This window comes from Camponotus vicinus, unplaced genomic scaffold, assembly GCF_025532165.1.
Source record: "Camponotus vicinus isolate PSW18456_S1 unplaced genomic scaffold, iyCamVici1.0 SCAF_13, whole genome shotgun sequence".
Classification (NCBI taxonomy): Eukaryota; Metazoa; Arthropoda; class Insecta; order Hymenoptera; family Formicidae; genus Camponotus; species Camponotus vicinus.
This window is the reverse complement of record NW_028141949.1, coordinates 5,804,485-5,829,542: the sequence shown is the minus strand read 5'-3', so window position 1 is coordinate 5,829,542 and position 25,058 is coordinate 5,804,485. Positions and strand designations below refer to the sequence as shown.

Genomic DNA, 25,058 nt, shown 5'->3' with positions numbered 1-25,058 from the left:
ATAAATTATATTAAATTATATTTGTTTGATTGTATTTAATTATATCGATGGAAAATTTCAAACAATTGTTGCTAAATTATCAATAATTATAAATAAAATAATGAATATATCTCTTTTCTTGTTGTATGTTTCACAAAATAGTAAATTTGACAGATGGAGTTGAAGCGACAAATAAGTGAATAAACGTATGCATATTTTCCAAGTATTGAAAAATGCAAAAAATATATTAAAAAAGGTTTATACGAGATATAGAGAAATCATATGTATTTTTAAGAAGAATGTTTTTATTATTACAATAATAAAAATAAATCCATATATCTATATTTTTACACAAAAAGTACATATTTTATACGAATTTTATATTGATTTAAGTACGTATTTAAATGCATTATATTGATTTAATAAGACTCAACTTCCGTTGATTTGTCGACAACCGTTTCATACGCTAGTCGCGAATCACTTAGTACATTCTGCGGAAGAACGAAATAAAAGCGAGCGAAATGGCGAGGTAAAACATCGCGTATTACCCGCGCGTAAGAAGCGAATAATCTCCGATCTCGGCATAGCGTTCATACTAATGCGTTAACGACGGTTCTCTCTCTCTCTCTCTCTCTCTCTCTCCCTCTCTCCCTCTCTCCTTTCTCGGGGAATAAAGATTTCGGTCCTGCCGCGGCTGTCAGATGAACAACTGGCAGTGTGCATCGTTCGGTCCGCGAACGGTTGGCAAGTGCATTCGCCGTCAAGCGAAATACATATATCTTTCCCTCTGTACGCCAGAGACCGAGGTAGAAGAAGAAAGGAGCGTACGTGCCGCCGCTCATGTACCTCAAACGAGACTTCCACCTGCCTTCGTCGTCGGAATTATTGCGGCTTTTTCGTCGCTCGAGGCGGATTCATCGCTCCTCCGTTCCAGGCGAATTATATATTCGCGAGAAAAGTGAATCGCTGATGTTGTCACGAAAGTGGTCCAACCATTTTTTTATTCGAGAAACGGTACTATATGAAAATATAATATAATATAATTGTTTCTACGATTAATGACACAAGGAAAAGTTGCGTTAACTTTCATTCATGTTTGATATTCTCGATTATCTACAGATTTATTGATATGATTATTTATATGTCAAGTATTTTTAATTCCAAAGTTTACTTGGTGTTTTACGGTTTTTCTGTCTTTTGAGACCATTCAGTTTTAATGCCAGTACCTCTCTTTTTTCTACCGAGCGTGATCGTTTCACATTTAATTTTTCGTAGGCGTAGGTTGCAAATACCGCGGTAAAAACCGCAGAACATTTACGTTTTATGCAAACGATTCACTGATCCTTTTTATTTTTCTTTTTCTATGTTTTTTTCGTATTTGGTTATTATATTTATATAGATATGTATATATGCCATAAACGGAAGAAAGTGGCGAAAATAAGAAAAGTGAGAAAGATTGTTTAAATAATCTTTCTCATCTCTTTGCAAATTCTTTTCGCGAATTATAACTTTGATGTTTTTGCATTTCGGAAATTTGCGTTGCCAAATTCTTGCCACGCGATATCGAATGCAAGCACGAATATTGGGAAGAATAACGGTATTTAAAAATTTAAATCCTTCAAAAATATTTACACTATCTCTTTATTTTAATTGAATAATTTTTAACTCTCGGAATTGATCTCTTTTTATCGTCTTCTCAGTTTTTCAAATATTTTACTGTAATAAATATTTTAATATTTAAAAAATTAACGGTTATTAAATTATATTTAAACATGATAATATATAAAAATAATTAATAAACAATAAAATAAAGCAAAAAATACGTATATATAATAATAATAGAAATTGAATTAGAGGACAAAGCTAACTCAACTAAATCAAAGAAAGAGCTTAAACCATGCATATTTTATATAAAATCTTACTATATCAAAGCATACAAATACCTTTTGTTTGATAAGAATTCTATGGTATTGTCTATACGCTTGTGTGACTAGCTTCAAGCTTTGTCGAATTTCTTCAAGAATAAGGAGCTTAACTCTCGCGGACGCGGACGTATCCAGATTTTTCCGAGCTTTTTCTCTCGATGAGAAGCTGTACCCGCAGGTCATTTATGACGCATTGTGTCTCGATGGATCTTTAACGGTGCTCACAAATGTCGTCTGTTTTGTGTCTAAATCGTATTTAAACAATGCTCGTACACTTTAATAAAAAACGATTGATGAATCGTAAACATAATCGTCTCATATGCGTGATTTTAGAAAAAGCACCTTTGTTGGGCTAAATTTTTCATATGATTGAAATCTCTAAAATTTTTAACTGTTTATTTTTGAAAAATCCCTTTTTATTTCGCGAATAATCGAGTGAAAACAATAGACCGAGGAAAAGAAAAAGAGACAAAGACGAAAAGAGGCAAGCTTTCACGAGAGGCGCGACGAAGCGGCCACCGCGAGACGCAATTTTCGCGCGCTGATACATCTCGCTGAAATACTCGCATGTCGCGCGCAACGAATTTTGGACGTGCGTTCGATGGGTCGCGGTGCGTCAGTTAAGTGGATCAAAGCTCGATCGAACGTCCGCGCTCGATCGGGGAGTCGCCGCGAATCGCTTTCATCATCCATTCACGTCGCAAACCCGCGCAGACTCATAAATATCGCACGACCGCGCGTGTGACGGCCGTGTGCGATCTCGCGTGCAGACAGCGTGACGTAAATACCTGCCTGCATTCTACGCGATACAGAAAATCATACACTGAGAAAAAATCTGGTTGCATTAATTAGAAACATGGTAGATTCAACCAGTCTGTTGGAAAATGGACGAATCAGGATTTCTTGAAGAATTGCCAGAAGAGTTTGATTAATTTCTTCCTGTTAAATTTATCAAATTTTCTTGATAATAATATTGAATTTAAAAAAATGGCATTGTGTCTGTTTCCAGAAATTCTTTTTTTATTTCTTTTGTTTAATCAAAATGTCTTCAATCATACGTCTTGTTGGTAATGATTAATCAAATGATTTTAGTCAGTGTACAGCCTGGAGGTGGCCAATTTCCCGATGCATTTTTTTAATGCAAAGAAGCTTTTTTATCTAAAATTCTCTTCGCATTTTCTTGGGTCTCTCTTTCTCGACTTCGCTCTTTTTTAATTCAACATATTTAATACACACACATATGTTCTATAAAAAACCCAAGAAAGATGCGAAGTGAGTATTTGAAGTTTGAAGTTTTGATTCGCTTTATAATTCGCTGAACAATTTTTTTCGCCGGGTGAAAATTTGCGCTGCCTTTCGTTTCTCGATTAATCAGTTTTATTTTCCGTTATTTTTCTCTATCGTTTAATCCATCTGGGAATCTACTCTCCGAAGAAAGTCCTTTAGAATCCCATCGCGCGAGAGTCATTTAATGCTCTGCTTTAGTGCGCGAGCTTAGTGGTTTCACGGGCAAGCGCGGAGTGCGGGTTTATCGATTTCTCTCGCGCGCGCAGCAACATGAACATTTTCATCGCCGTCGGTATCATCTTTCGCGATATATAGTGGCTGCATTACGGCGCGTTATAATTACGAGCGCTATTTTACGACGCTTTCGCCGATACGGAACAACGCCCCGCCCGCGCGCGCGCTTTACGCGTTGCGTACATGTTATATAGTACACGCACGGGATACGTCGGGATACACGTGGAGTGCTACTCAACAATGGCGGGGGTGGCTGACTGACAGGCTGACTGACTGGAGGCGGAGAGACCGGATGAGGTTGCGCGAGGTCAGGGCGGATGAGAAGTCCCTGACCTGGTCACCGTCTCTCTCTCTTTCCCTCCCTCCTCTCTCTTTTTCTTTCTCTCTTGTTTCCTTGCATTTACATTACCGCAAGTTTTATGGGAGAAATAACGCTTCGGGATCTAATTAATGCGACACGATGTTCTTGCTTATCGAGGAGTAGATTCTTCTTGTTATAGAGTGATTTAAGATGAAAGATCAATATTTCAAGAAATATATTAATTTATATTTTTAATTAACACATTCCAATTTTTAACAACATATCTCGTTTCAGATTGCAATTAATTTTGCAACACGAATCTCTCTTATCGCGTTTCATAAATGAAACACAAAGTAGGAGTTATTACGCGACGCAGAGTTAGCAGGGCGATCTGTTCATCGCGTCTCTATAATCAGCACTCTCTCGACGCTCCCATTGTCCCCGGCATCGTCGATGGCCCATTATTCTCCAAGTATGCGCAAGAATGTCGCGCGCTGCTGCCTCCCGAAACCCCGATCCGAGCGCATCCGCGTCAAGAAGGGCGCGCACTTTTGTTATAACCGCGAAAAAATCTTTCTAACAAGCGGACGTGATTTATAGCGGCCCTCATTAATCACGTTAAGTTCTACCTCTTTCTTCTCCCGCGCGCGCGAGACCTTTTTAAACCGCGATTCGATCTCATTGTCCTTAACGGACAAGGACGGGCAAAACGCGGTTGCTCGCCAAGAGAAAGAGAGAGAGAGAGAGGGAGAGCTCCGGAACAGAACAGGCGGCTGTGTTATTGCGCGCGTACAACAACGTGATTCATATTAACGTGCGCTATACGCTAAATTACCAGTCGAACACTGTGTGTCGTAAACTCGGCAGCCGCCTGTTCCTCGGAGCATTAATTTTTGCTAATTGCCCGTGCAATCAGCGCGCGAACCGGAGAACGAACGTGCATATACGTTTATATGTTTATGTTACATATATGCGGTGAAACTCAACACACGACGAGGGTGTCGAGTCGCAGACTGCATCGGCGACTGCGGTTTCGATCGCTGCGTCTCGCTGCTGATCTTTGTTTGATAAATGGCGGGCGAGTTTACGGAGCGCCACACCGTGGCATGATTGATTCGTATATGTATATATCGTCGCCACCCTTATGTCACCCCTTGACCCCGTTGACTTTCCTCGCGTCCTGTTCCATTTGGGCGCGTTTAAGCGTGCGGCTTGTCACCGCGATTTCCCAGCGAAATGAATTTCTCTCGGCGGAAGGTTTAAGCAGCAATTAGCAGCTCTGTGTGAGATTCGTTAAGTTAATTGAGAATCTCAACGTGATCCTTTAATTAAAAATGCGGTAATTGGTAATATAACTCGCCGAAGAATCTGACGTTAAGATATGACTCGGCGAGAAATCTAGATTACGTAAAAATACATTTAAATTCTCGAGTGCTTACGTTGGATAAATTCGCAGTTTTTTTTCATTGCGTTCTTTTTTTTTTTAAATCTAAAGAAGATTAATTTCATATACATGCGATCTTGAATTATTATAAATGCTCGAGTCTTGAGGATTTGATGTCAAGTTTGAGTGAATCAGAGATACCAATTAACGCACTTATGTTCTTCTCCACGTAAAGTACTTGGAAATTATTTTTAAATTCGGGGATATACATGCTGCAGAGAAATTACAATAGGATAAATTTCGCTCGCATCACTAATGTCTCTTTATTATTCCTCTTTTCAGGCTGATCCCGATCCGCAAATCCAGTCTAAATTGGGCAACTATCATCTAGTGAAGCATCTGCTGGACGAGCCTAAACGATTGATCGGCATCGACGGAATTCCGCAGAGCCCGGCTCCCTCGCCGACACCCTCCGCCCACAAGTCCGGCACCGGCGGCAGGAACTGTTCCCCGTCCTCGGGGCAGGAGTTTAAGAAACCCGGCGGACTCAGGGGCTCGAGCGCCTCCTCGTCTTCCTCTTCGGCCGGCGGCTCGTCGGCCGCGAGCCACCAGCAACGGGGTGGCTTCGTCAAGCCCGCCGATGGCAAGCCGCCCTACGGCGGCCGGGGTGGCTATCCCGGTCAGCCGGTCAAGCACGGCGGCGGCAGTAACGATCATCGCAACCACGGCTTACTTCCGGCCAAGGGACCGCCCCCGCCCCCGCCGCACGTCCCGCCCGCTCTCGTAGGGAGCAATGGCTCTTTGCCGGTCGGAGGCAATTCCGGCGGGAGCGTCGCCGGTAGCAATTTCGGCGGCGGTCTCGCGAGCCGTACTCAATTCGCCGGCCGGTTGAAGCTGATCGATGTTAACGTGAGTATCGACTTTTGCATTTCCCTCTCTTTCTTTTTCCCTTCCTCTTACCCTCTTCGCGCGCGATGATTGTCGATACGCCGCTTTTACGATCGTTTCCAACGAACACGATCTGCGTGCGCGATGATTGTCCGTCCCTCCAGAGAAATGGACGATATAATGGCCTTCCGGAGGTAACGGTTCGATCGTTTCGCTTCGAACGGAGATTGTTTACACGCGAGGTTTTTCGGAAATCGCCCGTTTCCTGTGATATAAATATCGTAGGAATAAATAAACGATAGAGAGATATTGATTAATAATTGACATGTTGAAAAGAAAAGTCCCAATGTCGATAGAAATTCTGTTATATGAAAGTCACAGAATGTCACAGAAATTACAAAAAAGGAGAAATAAAAAAATTTATCAATAAGAAAATATAAGTAACGAGAAAATAAAACCTTTTTTTATATATTTATTTTAAATAAAAAATTTCAAAATTTTAATTCTCCCTCTACTTAAAAAATTATTTTTTTGTTATATCGGTTATTTCATTATTAGTATAATAAAAATAATTAGTATAATAAAAAATAATTAGTATAATAAAAATAATTACAAATATTGAATCGTGCGTACGCAAGCATTTTAATAAAAAATACGTGAATATAGAGCTTTTTATACGTAATTTTTAGGATATCTGATATCGTCGAGAAGCGAGAAGATTAATCTGAAACTTGAAAGCATTCCGTTATGGTATCGAAAAATAATCAATCACGCGACAATTTCCATAATTGATACGTTCGACGCTAAAAAGGAACGAATACTGCTGTGAACACGACTCTAAGTAAGCAGTTTCAAATAATTTGCATTATTTTAGATTCTGTGCGCTTCTTCACTTTGTCAGCTTTTAATATTATATACATGATAAGAAATCCATGTAAATTTTTGCGGAGACAGTATTTTCGAAATTAATTGTTTGTGTGTGTAACATCTTCCTATTTAGGGAAGAAACATACGTGTGAGTCATTTTATTTAGAAGATTAAAATTTGTGAATTTTAGAATTTGTTGCTCCAATAGCATCGATTTTCCGTTTAATGCACTATCAATAGACATATTAGCAGCCTTTCGATAAGTACACGAGTGCCACCGCGGTGACGTTGCCAGACTCACAAAGTCTCGAACAACTTTAATAGCGTGTCTCGCCGGAGTTGTGATTATTTGTCACGTAAGAAGATTAAGAGCGAAGTTTCAAGTCGACGCTATTGTCGCACGTTACTAAACGAGACACTGTCGAAATTAACAAGTTGCTAAGAATCATTATGTTATCGTTAATCTAGCTTCATATTATTCTCCATCTTACATAAGAAGTTTTCTATAATATTAACACCGAGAATATTAAATAAATTGAAGATAAACTGAAGATTTTGATTTTGATATTATTCATATACAAAAAAATTTGAATTATTTCGAAATTTTAATTGATCAACATCGAATACAAATCAAGGAAATAATAGTAATTTTATTAATATTTTTGCGAAATCTTTTTTTTTTAATTTAACTGCGGAATATTATTGTATTGAATACACGAAAGTTACGTTTTTTTTTCTAAAAATTAACACGGTACTTTGAATTATTCGCTTTACATCAAAATCTCGAATTATCAATCACTCTTCGACATGTTGAGCGCAATTCATCATTTTCGCGTTCAAACGAGTGAATCACGAGATGCTCCTTTCCTTCCCGACCGCAAATCGCAGGAGAAAGATCAAGTAGCTATGGCATTAATCACCGAGGAGCTATAATAAAGAGGTTATCTTTCCTTCCCCTCCTCCTCTCTTCTCTTCCCCTCTTTCACATTGAATCTCTACTCCGGGATCATCCAGTGAGGTATCAAACGAAACCAGTTGGCTCGACAGGCTCGTTGACAGAGAATGAATTGCTTTTCAATGGAAATCCACCTGAGGCGGGGGAGGTCCAGATGGGGAGGAGGGGGAAGTTTCGAGACGGCAGGTCCTATTACGCGTGGCTTCTCGAGGTGCAAATTTCATTGAGATTGACTATCGATCGTGTCTCCTTCTTCAACCCTTCGCCCTTTCTCCCCTTCCGCTCACACGTTGCCATCGACGAGACGATCAGAGTGCCTTTCTTTCCACGGGTGTACTTATACAATTAGAACCGGCTAGGTTCTGAGTGCATCTCATCCCTCTTCTTTCTTTCGCATTCTTCTGGAAAATTGATTCCCGTTTGTCCACGTAATCGTTCCTCTAATAGTTCTTACTCTGTTTTGAGCCAGCATCTCTCTTCTCTCTATCCCTTTCTTTGACAATGGCGAGTCGTTCGCTGCTGAGTCGTTGGCCATTCGTTTTCATCCGCGAAATTGGTTTGGAATTACGCGTGAAGAAGATGAAAGAGGAGGGATGGGCACGTGGTTGACAACGAGGGGATAAATTCGTAAACCAAGCATAGTTGGGCGTTACGTTGTTAATGAAAGCAATATATATCCCAGGTTTTTCTCTTTAATGTCATCTTCTCCTTCAATTTCTTTATCTTCCATTGTCGTTTCTTATTTCGATTTTTCTATATTTTTTTATCTCGTAATTAATATATCAATATCCTCATTTTATTATATATTTAAAAGAAGTAAACTTTGTTTTTATGTTTCATATGTTTTTGTCAAAAATATTTTACATATTTTACATATTTTTATAATATGCATTTAAATATAACTTAAAGATAAACGTGACAAGATTAAGATTCAATTCTGTCAATAGATTTAAATAAAATTTATTGGAATCCGTAATAATTCGTTGCTTGTAGGTTTGTACAGCTATGTTTCTCCCTCTTCCCTCTCGGCTTCCGCTCTCTCCACTTTTCCCATTTTCCGCTCATTCCTTTTCCGTGATTATCCAATCTCGTCCGCCTCCGTTTTTCACCCCGTTCTCCGAGACGCGGTGTCCTCCGGCTAAAAGTTACTAGACACTCTCAACCCTCGTATTCCATGCCGCCCCTCCCTCTTTTCATCCGTCGTTTCAGCCATCTCACGCATTCGCTATTGTTCCTGCGTTTTCTTTCTGGGAATGACTACTCGCCGTTATTCGTAATACCACCCTTTAGAATGTGTCCTCCCACTCGTCTCACTCCCAGTCCGCACCCTTTTCAATGCCTTCTCTCCATTTCCGTCCCGACGTTGTTGATTAATGATCGCTCGAGGAGGCTCGTGATAAATCGCGGAGAAATCTCGCGAGAAGAGCGAATTCTCCTCTGTGTAAATTAGCTCTGAAAATGCGTACGAGATATTTTGAATTTGCTCTTCGCGTGCGAGAAGAGATTAGTTCGATCTATGAATCGACAAAATGAATTTTGTTTAATTTTACATTTGAGCAATAATTTTTTCATAAAATTTTATTTTTTAAACATTTCCTTCCTTGTATTTTTTAAACATTTCCTTCCGTATATTTAAATCATGTCAACTAGTATATTTTAATAATAATATATATGATATAGAGATGAATAAATTACGTGACATAATTACAAAAGTAATCTTTTTAATCTTTTTTTTTTACAGGGATCGAATTCGCGATCATCAATTGACAGTACAGATGTGGAGAATATTCTGAAGGTAAGTTCTTTAGAAAAAGAAAAAAACACAAACCTTTTATTTACATAATTATTATAGCAGGGCTCTAAATAACTATAAATAACTAGTACATGATTAAATTTTTTGTCTCGCATAAAATATTAAAAAAATCACATAAATGAAAATATGAGAAAAATCGATTAAAAATTCTATAAAATTTTGCGAAATAAAATACAACTTGTTCCGAACATTGATTGAAGAAGCAGCTCCTATGTATTTCACGCGGATAAACACAGGATTGAACATTACGAGACTTGGTAAGAGCCAAGCTATCCAATGTCGAATTCCCTTTCTCGATGGGAGGTTCATGCTCGATCAATAAGTCAATCTTCTCGCCGATACAGGACTATCTTGTATCGAATCGATTTACCATTCTTCGTTCACCTCCGGCGCGTCCGATCTTCGACGGCGATATTATGTCACGCCTTCGTGAGATAAACGTTCTCGATTTCCCGTTAATCGAAACTCCACGAGAAGTGATGTATAACTTTCTCCCGGGCAGCAGTTGTCGCGATTTTCGAAGACGAAAATAGAGATTTTGTATTTATACGCGAACAAATTTATCTCTCACTTTCGGAATAAGGAGAGTTTATATCCTCTTCTTACGGGGATTAAGCGGAGAAAGACGCGACGGGATTTCTCGATGAGAGTATCTCCCGTGCGGAAAGATTGTGTTTGCCTTTTTTTGTCGGTAGAATCTACGTTCGACTTCTGTCGATTTCCAACTAAACGCACCAGCAGTCTCTCTTGGTACTCTCCGTTAATCTAGAAATTAAGAAAGGAGATTGCATTTATCTTACTTGCCAGTGATTTTTCCGCTCTTACTCGCGAAGTTTTTCTCCGCGCTTCCTGCAAAAGTTCTTCTGAGCGAAAAGTGCGATGAAAGCACCGTTATCATCGTTCGTGGTTTACCGAGAGATCACTCTTGGATTTCTTTAAGTTTCTTATTAATTAATGTTGATACGGTTAAACGTACTGTCTGTTGTTTCGCTTAATTATTAGTCGAGTAACTCGTGGAAAATTTCAAATTACTGAAAAATGTCATGAAAATTTCAATGCTTGAATGAAACCTTTATGTTCGATCGAAGCTGCTTTACTGTTTCTTATGCACTTCAATGGCTTGTTAATAGAAAATTCATTAAAGCATCTCCACGTGGGGACTTTCCCAGGCAGCTTTGTCACATCCGTGAAAAGTTACTTGACAATAGAGATATATGATCTATAGTTATGATTATTTATTGCATTATTTTCATGCATAAGATGTACTAGCATGTTAGCCATTCAAATGCTTTGAATATTAATATCAAAATATTCTATATAAACATTTCTTAAATACAAATGCTAATATTATTATAGTTTACTTCCTATTTCCTAAAATGCACAAAATATTTAGATACACACGTATATTTATTTTTATTTTTTAATTCCTGTTTTTATAAATATACGAAAAGGAATATATAACAGGTGATATAACATTTTAATTAGTAAAGAAAATAAAATGTTTCGTACTTTTCTTAACAGTTCCTTATTTTTTATCGTAAAACACAAGTAAATAACTACTGTTATTCACGCTCAAATGATACAATTATGACAATCGCCTCACGCGAGATCGTAAATACTTTTCTAAACGCCCAGCGGCAAAAACGGCAGTCGCGCGGAAAGCAGCATGGCTGTTTACGCGCTGTGAGAAACGGAATTACGGTGGTAAAGAACGCGTCTTCTCGCCGAGAGAGCTCCGGACTGCGCTCTGACAATAGGAATGCGCATCTTCCTCGCTTGTTGCCGCATCGTGGAAAGCCTCTTGTACGTACTCATTCGCGATACTATCGGCGGGGCAAGACACGCGAACTTGGATTACTTCCTCGAAGTAGGAAGAAGACGATAAGAGAACAAGAGGACTCTTTGGGCCGCGCGAATTGTTCAGAAAAAATCCGAATTTAATACCGAGCTATAATTTTGGATAAAATTAATTATCGTTTTCAATATCAAATTATTTTATATTAATTTTTTCTGAATTCTTTGTGATTTTTATTATTCGAATTATTTCTTGGTATTTAATTATGCAGTATTTAATTAAAAAAGACATTTAAACATCGGCTGTTACATTATTCTCTTTAAAATGTGCGAATAATAATTATATTACAAAAGTACACGTTGTATAATATTACAGATTGTATAAAATGATAGGCGACATGTACACTTTAGATCAACGAATACAGTCGACCGACTAGATTATCCGGGATAAGTAATTACGGTCGTAAATGCAATTCAGTGGCGGAAGGGTAAACGTTTCAGAACGACACGTAAATTTATGACGCTATTCGCGCGCGCGGCGCACGTGCGCGCGACGAGGGACACCCACGTTTTACGTGAAATTTCCACGAGTGTGGAAACGGTAAACGGACGGGAGGAGCGACGGGTCCTCTCCGACGTTCTCTCGGCGTGTCCGACGCCGCAATGATTTACGCCATCGTTGCCGGCCGATTGTCATGTCGTTTTTCCAACGACACATGACATTGTCCCCGCGACATCGAGCCGAAAATAGTCAGCCCGCGCGGATTCTAATCCTTTGATCACCGACGAATCCTACGGGTAATTCTCGACATTTCTCTCTCTCTCTCTCTCTCTCTCTCTCTCTCTCTCTCTCTCTCTCTCTCTCTCCTTCTTTTTGCCCCTCTGTGCCGTTCTCTGGATTCGACATCCGAGTATATAACGGGATTTTAGCAGTCTACTGCGCTACCACTGGGGTTGCTGGAGGATCAGCGAAACGAGTTAGGGGTCGATGGGATCGTATGCTAATTTATGGATATGGTTTAATGGCGATTACGGACTCCGATAACACCACCGAACCCCAGCAGCAGTCGTAACGTTGTGACAGTATCAATTCCACTGCCGTGTCGCCAGATTGACATCGTCCCGACACCTTGCTCGCTCATGATTGATACTTTCGTTTCACGCGACTCGCGTGAAACCACGGAAGTCGAATTTTCCTTCGCGAAAAAAATTTCAATCCGAGTTAAAATCTCCGAAAAAAGAAGAAAGTTGTTTAATAATGTTGTCAAAATAACTTGTTAAACTAAGTCTTTATGATAATTATAACGCAACGAAAATTGTCTTTAAATCCTACATCAGTTATCAAGATATTTCGCGTTAAAAATTCACGAAAGAATGGCAATGTTCCAATTTCCAAGTACAACGCAGAGGAGCAAACAAAGGAAGGAGAGAGAAAACGCAATATTAATTCTTTTAAAGAAAGAGTGACCGCACTATTAAAAAGAAGTTGCCACTGCGAATCCTTTCCCTTCTCGTCTCATTTGTTTAACGAGGCAGGCTCGTATACAGCGAGACGCCTCGCCCTCAGGGTTTTTCCACTTTCAGCACAAATTTATGACGATGCAGCCCATATACCGAGTGGCCGGTACAGTTTTGCCTCTGAAATCCCTCCCTCCTTGTCTGCCTCTCCTCGTTCCCTCGTTCCTCTCGTCGCTCCGGCGTTTGGTGCAGGAGCACCGTCAGAAGCCCATGAATTATTCTCACGGCTCTGCCCGTGGGAAAATACGAGAGTTGCGCCAGTAGGCATCGTAAATGCGACTGCTAATTGCGCTCGCCGACGACGGCGACGACCGCTCTCCGGCCAACTAGCTTCGCTGAATATCGCATTCTTTCATGACCATCTCTCCCTGTTTTATTTCGGATGTTTTTGTCTTAGATTCGGGACATCCTTCGTCCGTCGCGAGCGCCTTTGTCTCGATTGTTAACTTTTCATACGCGAAAGAGTCGCAATTCTCGACTGATGATTCTAAATCTGTGAATCGAGACATTTTTATCAAATTATATTTTCATTAAATATCCTCGATTGTTATCGAAATGAGTTTAATTAGGATGAAGTCAAAATGCTTCTATTATGATGTCTCTATTAGATCGCTCGGGATTTGATATTCAATTTTATATCGTGCACGGAAGCGAATTCCCGCGTTTGGTCCAACGCCAATTTCCAAGGCTCTTAAAATTATTAGGTGTCAATTGCTCTCGTTATATAGTCGTTTATTTTTTGCCGGACTGCGGCGCAATAACGAAATCTTGGTGGACCCTAATGCAGCGATTTATCGCACCGAACGGTGCGGCGAAAAACCGTGACCTAGATGGGTGTGACGGTTATGTATCGAGTGACATTGAATTAATAATCGCGTACTTTCGCGCGTGATCGAGTTGTTCGTACGGAACGGTGATCGAATGCATTTTTTAAGGGACTTTGCAACACTTTGTCGTGCAATATACGTCTGAATGTTTCCCTCAACTGTCATCGCTACGTGACCTGGACGTCGGATCGATCGTGGTTTAGCCATAATGTCGGAGTTTGCAGTCGGTTATTGAGAACGTGAAAATGTCAATCGCGGAACATGCGTACATTACGCACATTGATTAGTGATACTCGTGCAATAAATTACATTCACGGAGAGACTCGCGCGGGAATGAAACAGCAGCGAGAAACAATGACGTGCTGTATCTTTAATCGGATTCGTTAAACACGCACGCCGAGGATTTAGGTCGAGTGTTAACGAGGTCAATTCATTGTCGATTCTATTAATTTAAGACTTATCAAAGCTATCTTCAAAGCGGGAATTGAATTCGATTTAATTACAAAGTATTTAATTTTCTACCTACTATTGTCATGAATGTAATGAAATAGAGATTGTTTTATTTTTGTTTTCTAGATATATCATTTTTTCATTTTTGTTAATATAAAGACAGTTAAGAATAGAGGCAAAATTTGCACGCATTTTTTTCACTTTTTAGATTTACGATAATCTTAATAAATTTCTGATATGTATAAAATTTTATTAAATTGACAGATTTTTTTTTATTTTAATATTGGTAGTCTCTAATTATAATGTAAGTTTGTTTACATGCTTATATAGAATTAACTTAAAATTGCGAAGTACGAGTTTCAGTTATGTGTTGATATTTATGTTTGATAGAAATATACAGATCGTTATAGCGTTTAAGCGACCCATCTCATCCTGAGGATTCCTCGGGAAAGAGGGAAGGCTGAGAGATGGCAAGTGCAATTTTGCGAGTGCAGTGCCACCGGCTGGTCGCATCCGTAACGGGTTTTCGCTCCTTCTCGCGTGCCTAACGTAATTACCGGTATTACATACAACATATGTACTCTACCAGTGTCTACTATCCGGAAAAAGTTGGAATTCTTTTTTGGAAATCCTTTCCAAGCTTTAAATAGACATCTTTGGTAGATACAATTTTAATTTTGTTTTTGAATATGTTTACAAAATATTGTCAAGAACAATAAGATTCTTTAAAGCGATTAATATATTTAACTCGGCGTTATAATACATCGGTGGATGTACTTATCAATATTTTTCATTTAAATTTGTGATAATTTCCTTGATGCATATGCATATTTAGAATGATTTGTTCTGAATTTATTTGAATTTGTCATATAAAATGTGAGTTTGATTTTACTATGCCTTTAATTAGCATTAACATATTCTTTGATGAAAATTTTTTTATTGAATTATAATTGTTGGTTTCATTTTTAGAACGAAAATCTATTTATTATATGCGTATGATTATATTATACTATAGATTCCATCAAATAATTTCCTTCAAACATTGATTTTGCTATATTTAATTTTTTTTAGATATTATATTTTGATATTTGTTAGTTATGTATATAATTTATAAGATATATAATATTTAAATTCCATCCTCATAATAAAATAAAGAAGAAAAAGTCTCTAAGATCGTAATCAACTAATAATTATATTAACATTGATATAGAGGATCTCTCTAAGTAGCTCAATTTTTGAAAGACATTCTAAACGTAATTGCATCAGAAAGTTTAAGTTGGTAGTAATGCCGAGTGCGAAATTAACTTGGCATGTCTAGTATAGCCAGAAGTTGTTAATGTAATTATTTAATCTTGAAAAGAGCATGTGGAGAATTCCACTTTACAAAGAAAAACAGAAGAGAGGGAGAGAAAATGTTACTTTATTTATCTTATAGTTTAATCGATTTGAGAAAAAAGTTTTACTAGATTTAAGATTTGTAAAGATTTTTAATATTAAACTTTTAAATATTGCGCAAAATAATGTAGCATTTAATACAATTTTTTTATATATCTATGATAAGGAGCTGTTACTGTATCGCGAGTATAAAAATTGCGATGTAAAAGCCAGTGTATGTGAGTTATACGATCCGTTAATACCAGAGAGATTGACGCAACTTATCGAAGCGGTAGGAAGCGCAGTAAAGTTGGGCTTTAACATAACGAGCAGGTGGTACTTGCAAATTTTTCGTCGCGGTCGAGTTTCTATCTCATTTTTCTTACGGACTCTTCGTTCGCTCGCTCTCATATATCTGACACGATTATCGTATGGCTGACTTTAAAACATGTTCGCAAAGTTTGGAAGATTTTTCGTTCATTAGGTCACAAAATCCGATGTTTAGCGTTCGAGAAAAATAACAAGCAACACATGATAATGAAAATATTTATAAAAATATTTTTATTATATTATTTCTGATTATAACACATACACATGCAGACATCGGAATTATATATGTCAAGGTAAATTATTAGCTCTACGCTCGCACAGCTCCGTTTACATTCCCGTTATAATCCGGAAGTTTTTCTCCTCCCTTCAATTTTTATTTTTGCGTGCGAATCTTAGTGCGACGCGTCGCGTCCATTATTCATCGCGAATTCGACGTTTATTCGCCCGATATCGCACCGCTATAAATTCCTCATTCGTAGCGCGTGCAATTTGCATAACTCGATGTCGTCCTTCGTGCGGCGTGGAAATAAATTATCGGTCCGCGTAAATCATCTCGCACGAAACACGCCCTTGCGATGATCCGCGCGCGCACGCAAAAGAGAGAGAGAGAGAGAGAGAGAGAGAAACACGAGTGAGCGGGGTGACTCAACCATTAAGAATTTCTTTCTCTCTTTCTTGGTTGGCATGCGAGACCTTTTTCGTTGGCTCGTCCTTAGGTACGCGTCGCACGCGCATCACGTGTGGCGGTGCAACTGCAACTGCACGCACTCCGGCGGGAATAACAAGTGGGATTCGCCCTAAAAAAAGCGTAACGAAGACTGGCGGTTCTCTCAAACTTAAACGTTAATTAAATCTCCTGATTTGTGTGTAATTGTATCCTCGTATCTGTGCGCATTATTTTTAGATTCGAGTATAAAAACAATAATAATATAATAAATACGTACAAGAGTATTTTTAAGAGAATAGAATGCATATCTTAATTATTATTGAAAATAAAAAAAAAACATTATATATGAAATGAAGAAACAAAGAATCTGACATTTGATGAGTTTGTTGGAAAAGTAGCTGACAGGAAAATGATTATCAATAGTTTTGATAATAGTCTTAAATAGAAGTCGTATGTATATTAAAATATAACAAAGTGTGTTTTAAAATATTTTTAGCGTTTCTATGCTTCTTAATATTTGAACGAGTTTTAAAAAAAGTAGGAGAAAAAAAAGAATTTTTTTCTCTCGCACAAAATCATCTTTCCGAGATCTCCGAGTATAGTTCTCGCAGAACATTCGCCACGCCAATATTCGCTCGGGTTTCCCTTCCTTCGTCCGTTTCCTGCGAGCCGTCGACTTTTATCGGCACGTCGGCGTCGCGTTTCCATCGCAGTAACAAGTTTCACGGACCAATGGATCTGCAGTCGAAATTAAATTGCACTCCGGGGAGTTGGCGATTACTCACTTTCTGGGCGATACTCTACGCGCGCGACCATCGCCTGTCGATAATTGAGTATCGGTTTTGTATGTAATAATAGCGAAAGCGAAAGAGAGATAAAGTTTACGTAGGTTGAGAATAATATGCAGGAGGCGCATAGCAAACGTCGAATAATTATGCGTACAATAATACCAGCTGTAGTTTGGCATTTCTTTTTCGAGGAGGAAGGAGAATTTTTTGCAATATAACACACGGAAAATGTACGATACATTCTTGATCGCGATTATTTAAATTTTATTATTAATCAGCTTCGTAATAAGACGCGTTCTGTTAAATTCTTACTTTGAGAAGAAAATTGCAAACGGAAAGATTTCCGAGGCAGATATTCTCTGTTTTTAATTACAACCGGGCTCTTATTGGATGCGCGCGTTAATTTTACCATTGTCGATGATACTTGTTGCTCGCGTCCATAGTTTTATCGAGTAATTTGACATTTTATACCCGGGACTGACAGGAGGATACGTATCCAGAGCATGAAACGTTTGTTTCCGTCTCGCGGATGTCGCAGATGTCGTCGTTAGTATTCCGTACAGGCTGTCGCACTAATATGATACCGCGCATTTGACGAAATTACAGTGTAATTTCCTTCTAGAACAATACGTTCTCTTGAATGCGACATTATTGATATTATGCGTGCCACGTTTTCCTACAATCCGAAACAAAATATTTATGATGCGACCGGATCTTTACGCCGCAAGCAGCCGAGCATTAAATTGACCGCGGCATTAAATTACAGGTAAATGTTGCAAGAAACCCGAGCGTTTGAGCGTCAAACTAAAAAACAAAGTTGAAGGAATATATGTTTTTATCTGTAATAGCACGATCAAGTTTAAAGCTCCACAAACTCACTCCGTGTATTATATGAGGAAGAAAGGAGATAAAAACGAGTGTACGGCTGCATAGAAATTGAAGCATTAAATTTCCTAGTTACATTCGTTTTCCACGAATTAAACTTTCAAAACGTAAATAGATTGTACCTTGAAACTTATTGTTTAGTATTTAACGTTTATTGTCACGAAGATTTCATAATATTTTAATAGCGACGAATGACTCTCCCCGATATTTTACCAAGGAAAATTCAATTTCACGATTGTTAACGCGCGTTTGATTCAATTTGTATCGCGTAGTTTTTTTTAAATAAAATGATTTTTAGTTTCGTTGAACTCTCTTCTCTCAGATTTTCTCTTTCCGGCTTTTAGAATTTTATTTCCCGCGAATGTCGAGTACGCGCCGATCACACGTAAGAACGTAAGCACTTCGCGAGCCGCGAGGGCTTTTGTCTCGTCGGCTCTTTGTTTTCCGTCGACGGGTGTCTCCTCGGCGGGTCAATGAATCGGCCTATGCGCCGCGACGACGCTCGTCCGTGGAAAATGCGTCTCGTTCAATGCGTCGGGAGAGGCGACGCATTGTTTGACAGTTTGCGACTTTGCGCCGACGACATTTGCACTGTCACGCACCTGCACGCATGTGTGCGTCATGTGTGGAAGACACGTGTGTATATGTCAAAGGCACATCAAGTTGTCTTTCAAAATATTCAATTTTCTATCGGGTTTTATATTTAAATAGATAAACTATCTTGTTCGGAAATATATGTTAATTTTATTTATTAATTAAAATATGAAAATATCGAGAAATATTACTGCTACATCTATGAATTCTTTATGTCCGTTGTTTAAAAAAAGAATGATATTGGATTTATTTATTTATCTTTCCCATTAAGTATTTTGATCGGAATTCAGTAAATTGTATTTCAATTAAATTATAATGAAAAACAAGAGCAAACACAAGAATTAAAAAAATACAAGAATTAAAAGAACACAAAAATTATAAAATTTAATTGAAATTAAACGGGAAATAGGAACTCGCGTTCACGGAATTTAATTTTAGAAAAGTCGTCTGCAAAAGTCGTCTGCTCCAGGGCGCGCGTGTGCATGCGTTAATAGGAGCGGTTGCGCGTGTAGAACACTTAATAGTCGTGTGAAATCCGTCCGACGTAACTTCGTGGACATTGACGTAATCGTGCCCCAGTTGCGCACTGGCTATTACGCAAACGTGTTGTTGTGTCGAGAATCGCGATCGCTTCTTTCTCTTGTCGTCACTCGAGCGATGAGCAGAGGGATTGATTCGTCATTCGACCTCGTGGATCTTACGTCGAGAGCTTCTCTCAATATTTGCACGTTAATTGCCACCATGTAACCATGTAACCAACATATTGTCACTCTTTTTTTAGTCGCTTAATTTTAGGATGTTTTTAAAGGTGCTAATAAAGGCTTAAATAAAAATTTTCATATTATTTTGATAAATTTAAATATCATGTATTGTTAAAAAATGACTATAATTTCTTTAAAAATTATCTAGAGAATATATTTCTCTGGAAATATAAAATATCGTAAAAGAAATTAATATTCCAAGATCTCTAAAATTCTCGTCCCAATGGATTAATTCATTAATGCACAAACGAGAAAATTAGGATTATCTCAGGAATTTTCATATGACTCATATTTTATTTTGCCATTTCAGGAAATGACTGTGCCGCTCACACCGTTGACGGCGATCGCCCAGACACCGCGAAAGGAGCTCGAATCCAAGTTTACCTTCAACCCCCATCTAGCAAAGGTAAGAATCGATTGATCCACCCACTCGCCGATCAAAATGGCAAACGGGAATCGAGAGTAATCATTACTCCGGTTAAAGCGCTTTGATGTTTACGGTTGCTAAGAGGATGCCCTTAATCCTTCCGTTGCCAATTACGAGTTATTTTATGAAAGGGATACCTTCACAATTTGATCTGAAGGAAATTTTTATTCCCAATTCCGGCTACATTTCGTATAATTTTTTATTTGAAAATTATAATGAAAAACAAGAGCAAACACAAGAATTAAAAAAATACAAGAATTAAAAGAACACAAAAATTATAAAATATAAATAAATTTTTCATTTTAAATCGAAAATAAGCGAAACAAACTTTTTGTATATCACAAAGAAAAATTAAGGCTCATTAAACATTGTATAATTATTGGTCGTGATATTCGTATTTAGATAATTTAGAGAACTGTCTGCGATACAACGTTGAGTAGTTTCTCGACGACTGTAGATTCTCGACGTAACAATTGATAACTATGGTCGGTGAGTGTGCTGGTAATTGAAAATGAGAGACATTTGAATCAGAGTGGCATAGATTAATTCCGTTATCGAAAGCACGCATATTTTCGTGGCGAACGAACGAGTTAGAAACATATGAGATTAAGTTGGTGCGTGTCTCTCGCGAACGTGATAATTCAAAAGCGTGATATCGATCGCGGCAATATTTCGGTCGTTCGTGCCACTTGGCACGATGTCAAGCACCGCGTTTGTTGGTGGCGTGTGTGCACATATATAAAGTCGGGCGGTTGTGTCGTAGGTGATACGAAGCGAGGCAAGTTTCGCGTAATATCTTATTTGCAGGAATTAGCATTTTAGTCGCCGCGAACGCTAATCTCTGAACTAAATCGCAACGATAACACAAAGATCTGTGATAACATAAATGCGAGCAACCTACAAATATATTAATTAGTAATTAGCTATAAAAAAAAACAAGTGCGTTACATTTTACGACTTGTCGATACATTTATCTTACTTGTAATCGATATTTAGTGTCAAATGTGTATATGATAATACGCGATCGCTATTTTATGCCAATTGAAATGAACGGTTCCGATATTTATGGCATGCTTAACTAATCGTCTAATTGAGCGTTTAATTAATCGGAATAAACACCCGGGTTACTGTTATTGAAACATGGTTTCGACAAGCGGAACATTGATACCTACGGGCGGAATAATTCTGGAGCAATAATGTCGGCCGGATGGGAAATGTCTCGGATCGCATTAATTCGAGCTAGGTCCCGTGCTACTTGGCAAGATATCAAACGTTTGCTGCTCTCAAAAGCTGCAGCGGCCATAACGCGTCGACAGTAGGGTGGGACGAGGTTGGAGCAGGGTTGACGTTGCGAAAGAGAGAGAGAGAAAGGAGAAGAGAGAAGGAAAGAGAATGCGGTGAGCCTCGTAAGAACGTCGGTTTAATTCGGGGTACGTTCTTCTTTACAACGATGTCCTTTTGCGGCAACGTTCATCCAATGTAAAAAGTCCGTCGCGCTTGACCGCACTGCGAAACACAGTGTTACTATGTAAATAAAACTGCGGACGAAACTAATCCGTCTGTCCACGCACGTTTCCCTTTTCAAACTTGTTCCCTATCGCTCTCTGACAAGTCGTGACAATATCCTTACTTTCTCCGATATTAAAAATTAAAATGTATCTACGTATTTTATAGTATAATGAAGCAAATGTCTTTATAAAATAAATAATGCGATCTATTTTTAACAGAAAATGAAGAGGCGGAATTCTCTCTCTCTTTTTCTGTCGGCAATTTTTCTTTAGTTTGAAGATTACACATTATGTTAAATGCACAGCATTATATAATAATTAGATTTATTGGATTTTATGTAGATTTGATTCAAGCTTTTATTATAGCCTTTGCACTCGCAATAACATTTAAAATCATGCGATAAAAGAAGTTTATATATATGTATAACAGATAATAAAATATAAATTTACAAAGAACAGTAAAAATGTATAATTAAATATTAAATAACGTGATCCGAAAGGGAAAAAAAATTAAAGAAACAAGAAGAGAGAGAAATATTTCACGATTTATCAGAAAGTAATCGAGTAAATAATCGGATAAAAATTTGCCGGTTTGCAAGCAAGTTAACTAATTTATGCGCATTACTTATTAATATTGATTTCTGACAATTTTTATGAAACTTTGATCTCGTAAAACTTTAACTTTATCGCCGTTTTATAACGTCGCAAACTGATTTACAACGTCTGGTAGGACTTTGCGTAATATTTGCAACCTGATATGCTGCAGGAGAGACTGCATTGCGTATTATAAATTTGTTTCCTGTTTTTACCGTCCCGTCGACGAAACTGCGAAGAGAATCGGCGGCAAAGAGCTGGGAAAAAAGTGCGCGCGGTAAAAAAGGGAAGAAAAAAAGGGGAAAAGAGAAAGAAGGAGAGAGAGACGAGGCAAAATCGGCCTCGTAAAAGTGGATTACTTCGGACCGTCATACATATACATACCTTTCCGGCCGGGATCCCTTTTGCGCGCGCGCACGCGCGAATAAATTGTAATAACGGGCGAATGCAAAATCGCTGCCGGCATTTTCTCCGCTCAAACGTCGCGAGAATTACTCGCGGACTTACCGGAATGAGAAATATAGCGCGAACCCATTCGCCAAATTGTGCAGTACGTGGAATCCGTCCGCGGTCGATTTCGCTCTTTCGCAGATGAAAGGAATCGTTACGTGATATAATACCCGCATTTTGTAGACGACATAATCACCGTTTTAACAGGTATATGCGTGTTATAATCCTAGTGTTCACGTCATACGTATGAAATGAAATTAATCTTTTATTTCTGTTATTTTTTCTTCCATTTTATTTCTTTTATTACAATTGATAGTATAATAATAATAATAATTATTATTATTATTTAAATTGACAAATGTATATAAATATATATATATATATATATATATATATATATATATATGTATGTATGTATGTATGTATGTATATTTGTAAAATTTAAGAATTTAATAATTTGCTTTACGTCATTTGTTAATCTGAGTTTATTACTCGGTATTTATTTACTCGGTACTCGGAAAGCATTTAATTATATGATGCAAGTTGATTATTTCGCGTGAAGTTTCACGGGAATGCCGCCGAGACTGATATATTATTTCATTCGCGATTACAAGAATGTACGTAAAGGGCCGCCAAACCGCGCGATAAATTTCTATTATGCTGGGAGAAGGGTCCGCGGTATCAAGGGAGACGCAGCGACGCGCTGTAAATTACTCGATGCGGAAGCTGGGAGAGACAAAGTACACTTTCGCGGTTTCCTTTACAAATTTTCCTAGATCCGTTTAATTTCCCGCTGCTTTCGCGGACTTTCTCTTTTCGCCATTTTGCAGTTTGACCGACGCTAAATACTTATCTGCGTTGTTTGGTAAATTTTTATATAAACAATCCATGCGCGAATCGTTTGCCTTATGCCATTTTTCAAAAGCCAATATAATTATTATTTAAATATATACATAAGATGTCTCGCATTGACATGTTACTTTCTAGGAATGTTGTTGGATTTTGAAGAAAGGAAAACGATTCGAATTATTTTTGATTGAGTTTTTTCCTGTTGGCAGTATATTATGCAATTGCAGAAATTAATTTCTACAATTAAAATTAATTTTAAGATTTGATTCATAATCGTTGTTTAATTTTCAACATATTTTTATCTTTTGCAGTTGACAGAAGTGACTCCACCAGAACCTGCAAAGCCTCGTGAGTACCTAAAATTTTCATTATTTCTTTCTGTGTTGTGTCCTCAGATGAAATATGCATGTTTGAGAGCGCGATCGTGATTTAATTGCGACATTGCGTAAGAAACTTATTTTTCGCAAAATAATTGTGGCAAAAAATTTATAGTTTTTATACAGTACAAATGCATACGATGCAATAAGATATTTGCATATATATATTAAGTGTGCATTTTTTTGGATCATCTATTTTCATATAAACTCTCTTATTAAAGAATTATTTAACGATTATATACATATATATACGTGTTTTTTAAAAGTAGATAGAATATAAAGTCCTTGTCAGATTTATTATACATTTTCACAAGCTGTTTTATTAGTGTATCGCTGCTAACTTTCAAGTCGGTTTTTCGATATTTACCGCAAATATTCCGCGATAAAACACATTGTGTTAGAATGCACAATATAGGGATTAACCATCACCGGGGGATATAATTTTTGGAAACTGTTCGCCATATTCGGCGATTTAAATGGCCACGAATATTGCTGGAAACGATATTTTAGAATCATACGTATGGTCGAAAGAATATTAATCAGCGCATCTGTAACTCGCGCGTGCGGTATCGATATAAAGTTCACGGATCGATAGTTATACATATATATTCGTTAACATGTAAAAAAAAAACGAAGCGAGAGAGAAACATTCGCGGTGAAAACCGACCAACGAGTTGTCGAACATAAAACCTGTGGATTCCATGCAAAATCTCGATCGTCGATTTTGCGGGTGCGATTTCATGAATCAACCATCCGTGACCTCTGCCATTCGTTCATTCAGCCGTTTAAGCGCTCGAAATACATGTTATTTATTCGCTCGTGCGCGATCCTACCGCGACTCATTTATCGCGAATACACAGATTATTTGCACGAAGCAATTCTCAATCCGTGGCTTAATCTCGTTATCGGTTTTTTGTAACATCCATATTTTTCGCGGGTAAAATATCGACACATCTTAATATAAACATAAACAATTTCGTGGCTTATAAGAAACGATTCGCATAGACTATCGTTGCATTGACGCTGAATTTTTCCTCGGAAAAAAGGCATTAACGATTATTTCGCGATAAAAATGCAACCGCGAAAACTTGAAAGCGTAATATTCGTGTAGCGAGCGTTTAAATATTTGACATCTTTGAAAATCGACGCCCAGGAAGCTTTTCAATACTCTTGTTCGTTAAATTCAACGTTCTTTCAACATATGAAAACCCAAGAGACATATATTATTAAAA

The 25,058-nt window shown here is 38.0% G+C and overlaps 1 protein-coding gene across 5 annotated transcripts in view; it reads left to right on the top strand.

Annotated features, from left to right (window-relative positions):
* Nucleotides 1–25,058, top strand: part of Lilli (AF4/FMR2 family member lilliputian) — a 199,036-nt gene that overhangs the window by 115,203 nt on the left and 58,775 nt on the right. For all 5 annotated transcript variants that reach the window (XM_083086823.1, XM_083086824.1, XM_083086825.1 and 2 more), the window contains 4 exons: nt 5,453–6,019; nt 9,562–9,615; nt 19,932–20,027; nt 23,761–23,797. In XM_083086823.1, the coding sequence (XP_082942949.1) occupies nt 5,453–6,019; nt 9,562–9,615; nt 19,932–20,027; nt 23,761–23,797 (754 nt within the window). The remainder of the gene's footprint in view (nt 1–5,452; nt 6,020–9,561; nt 9,616–19,931; nt 20,028–23,760; nt 23,798–25,058) is intronic.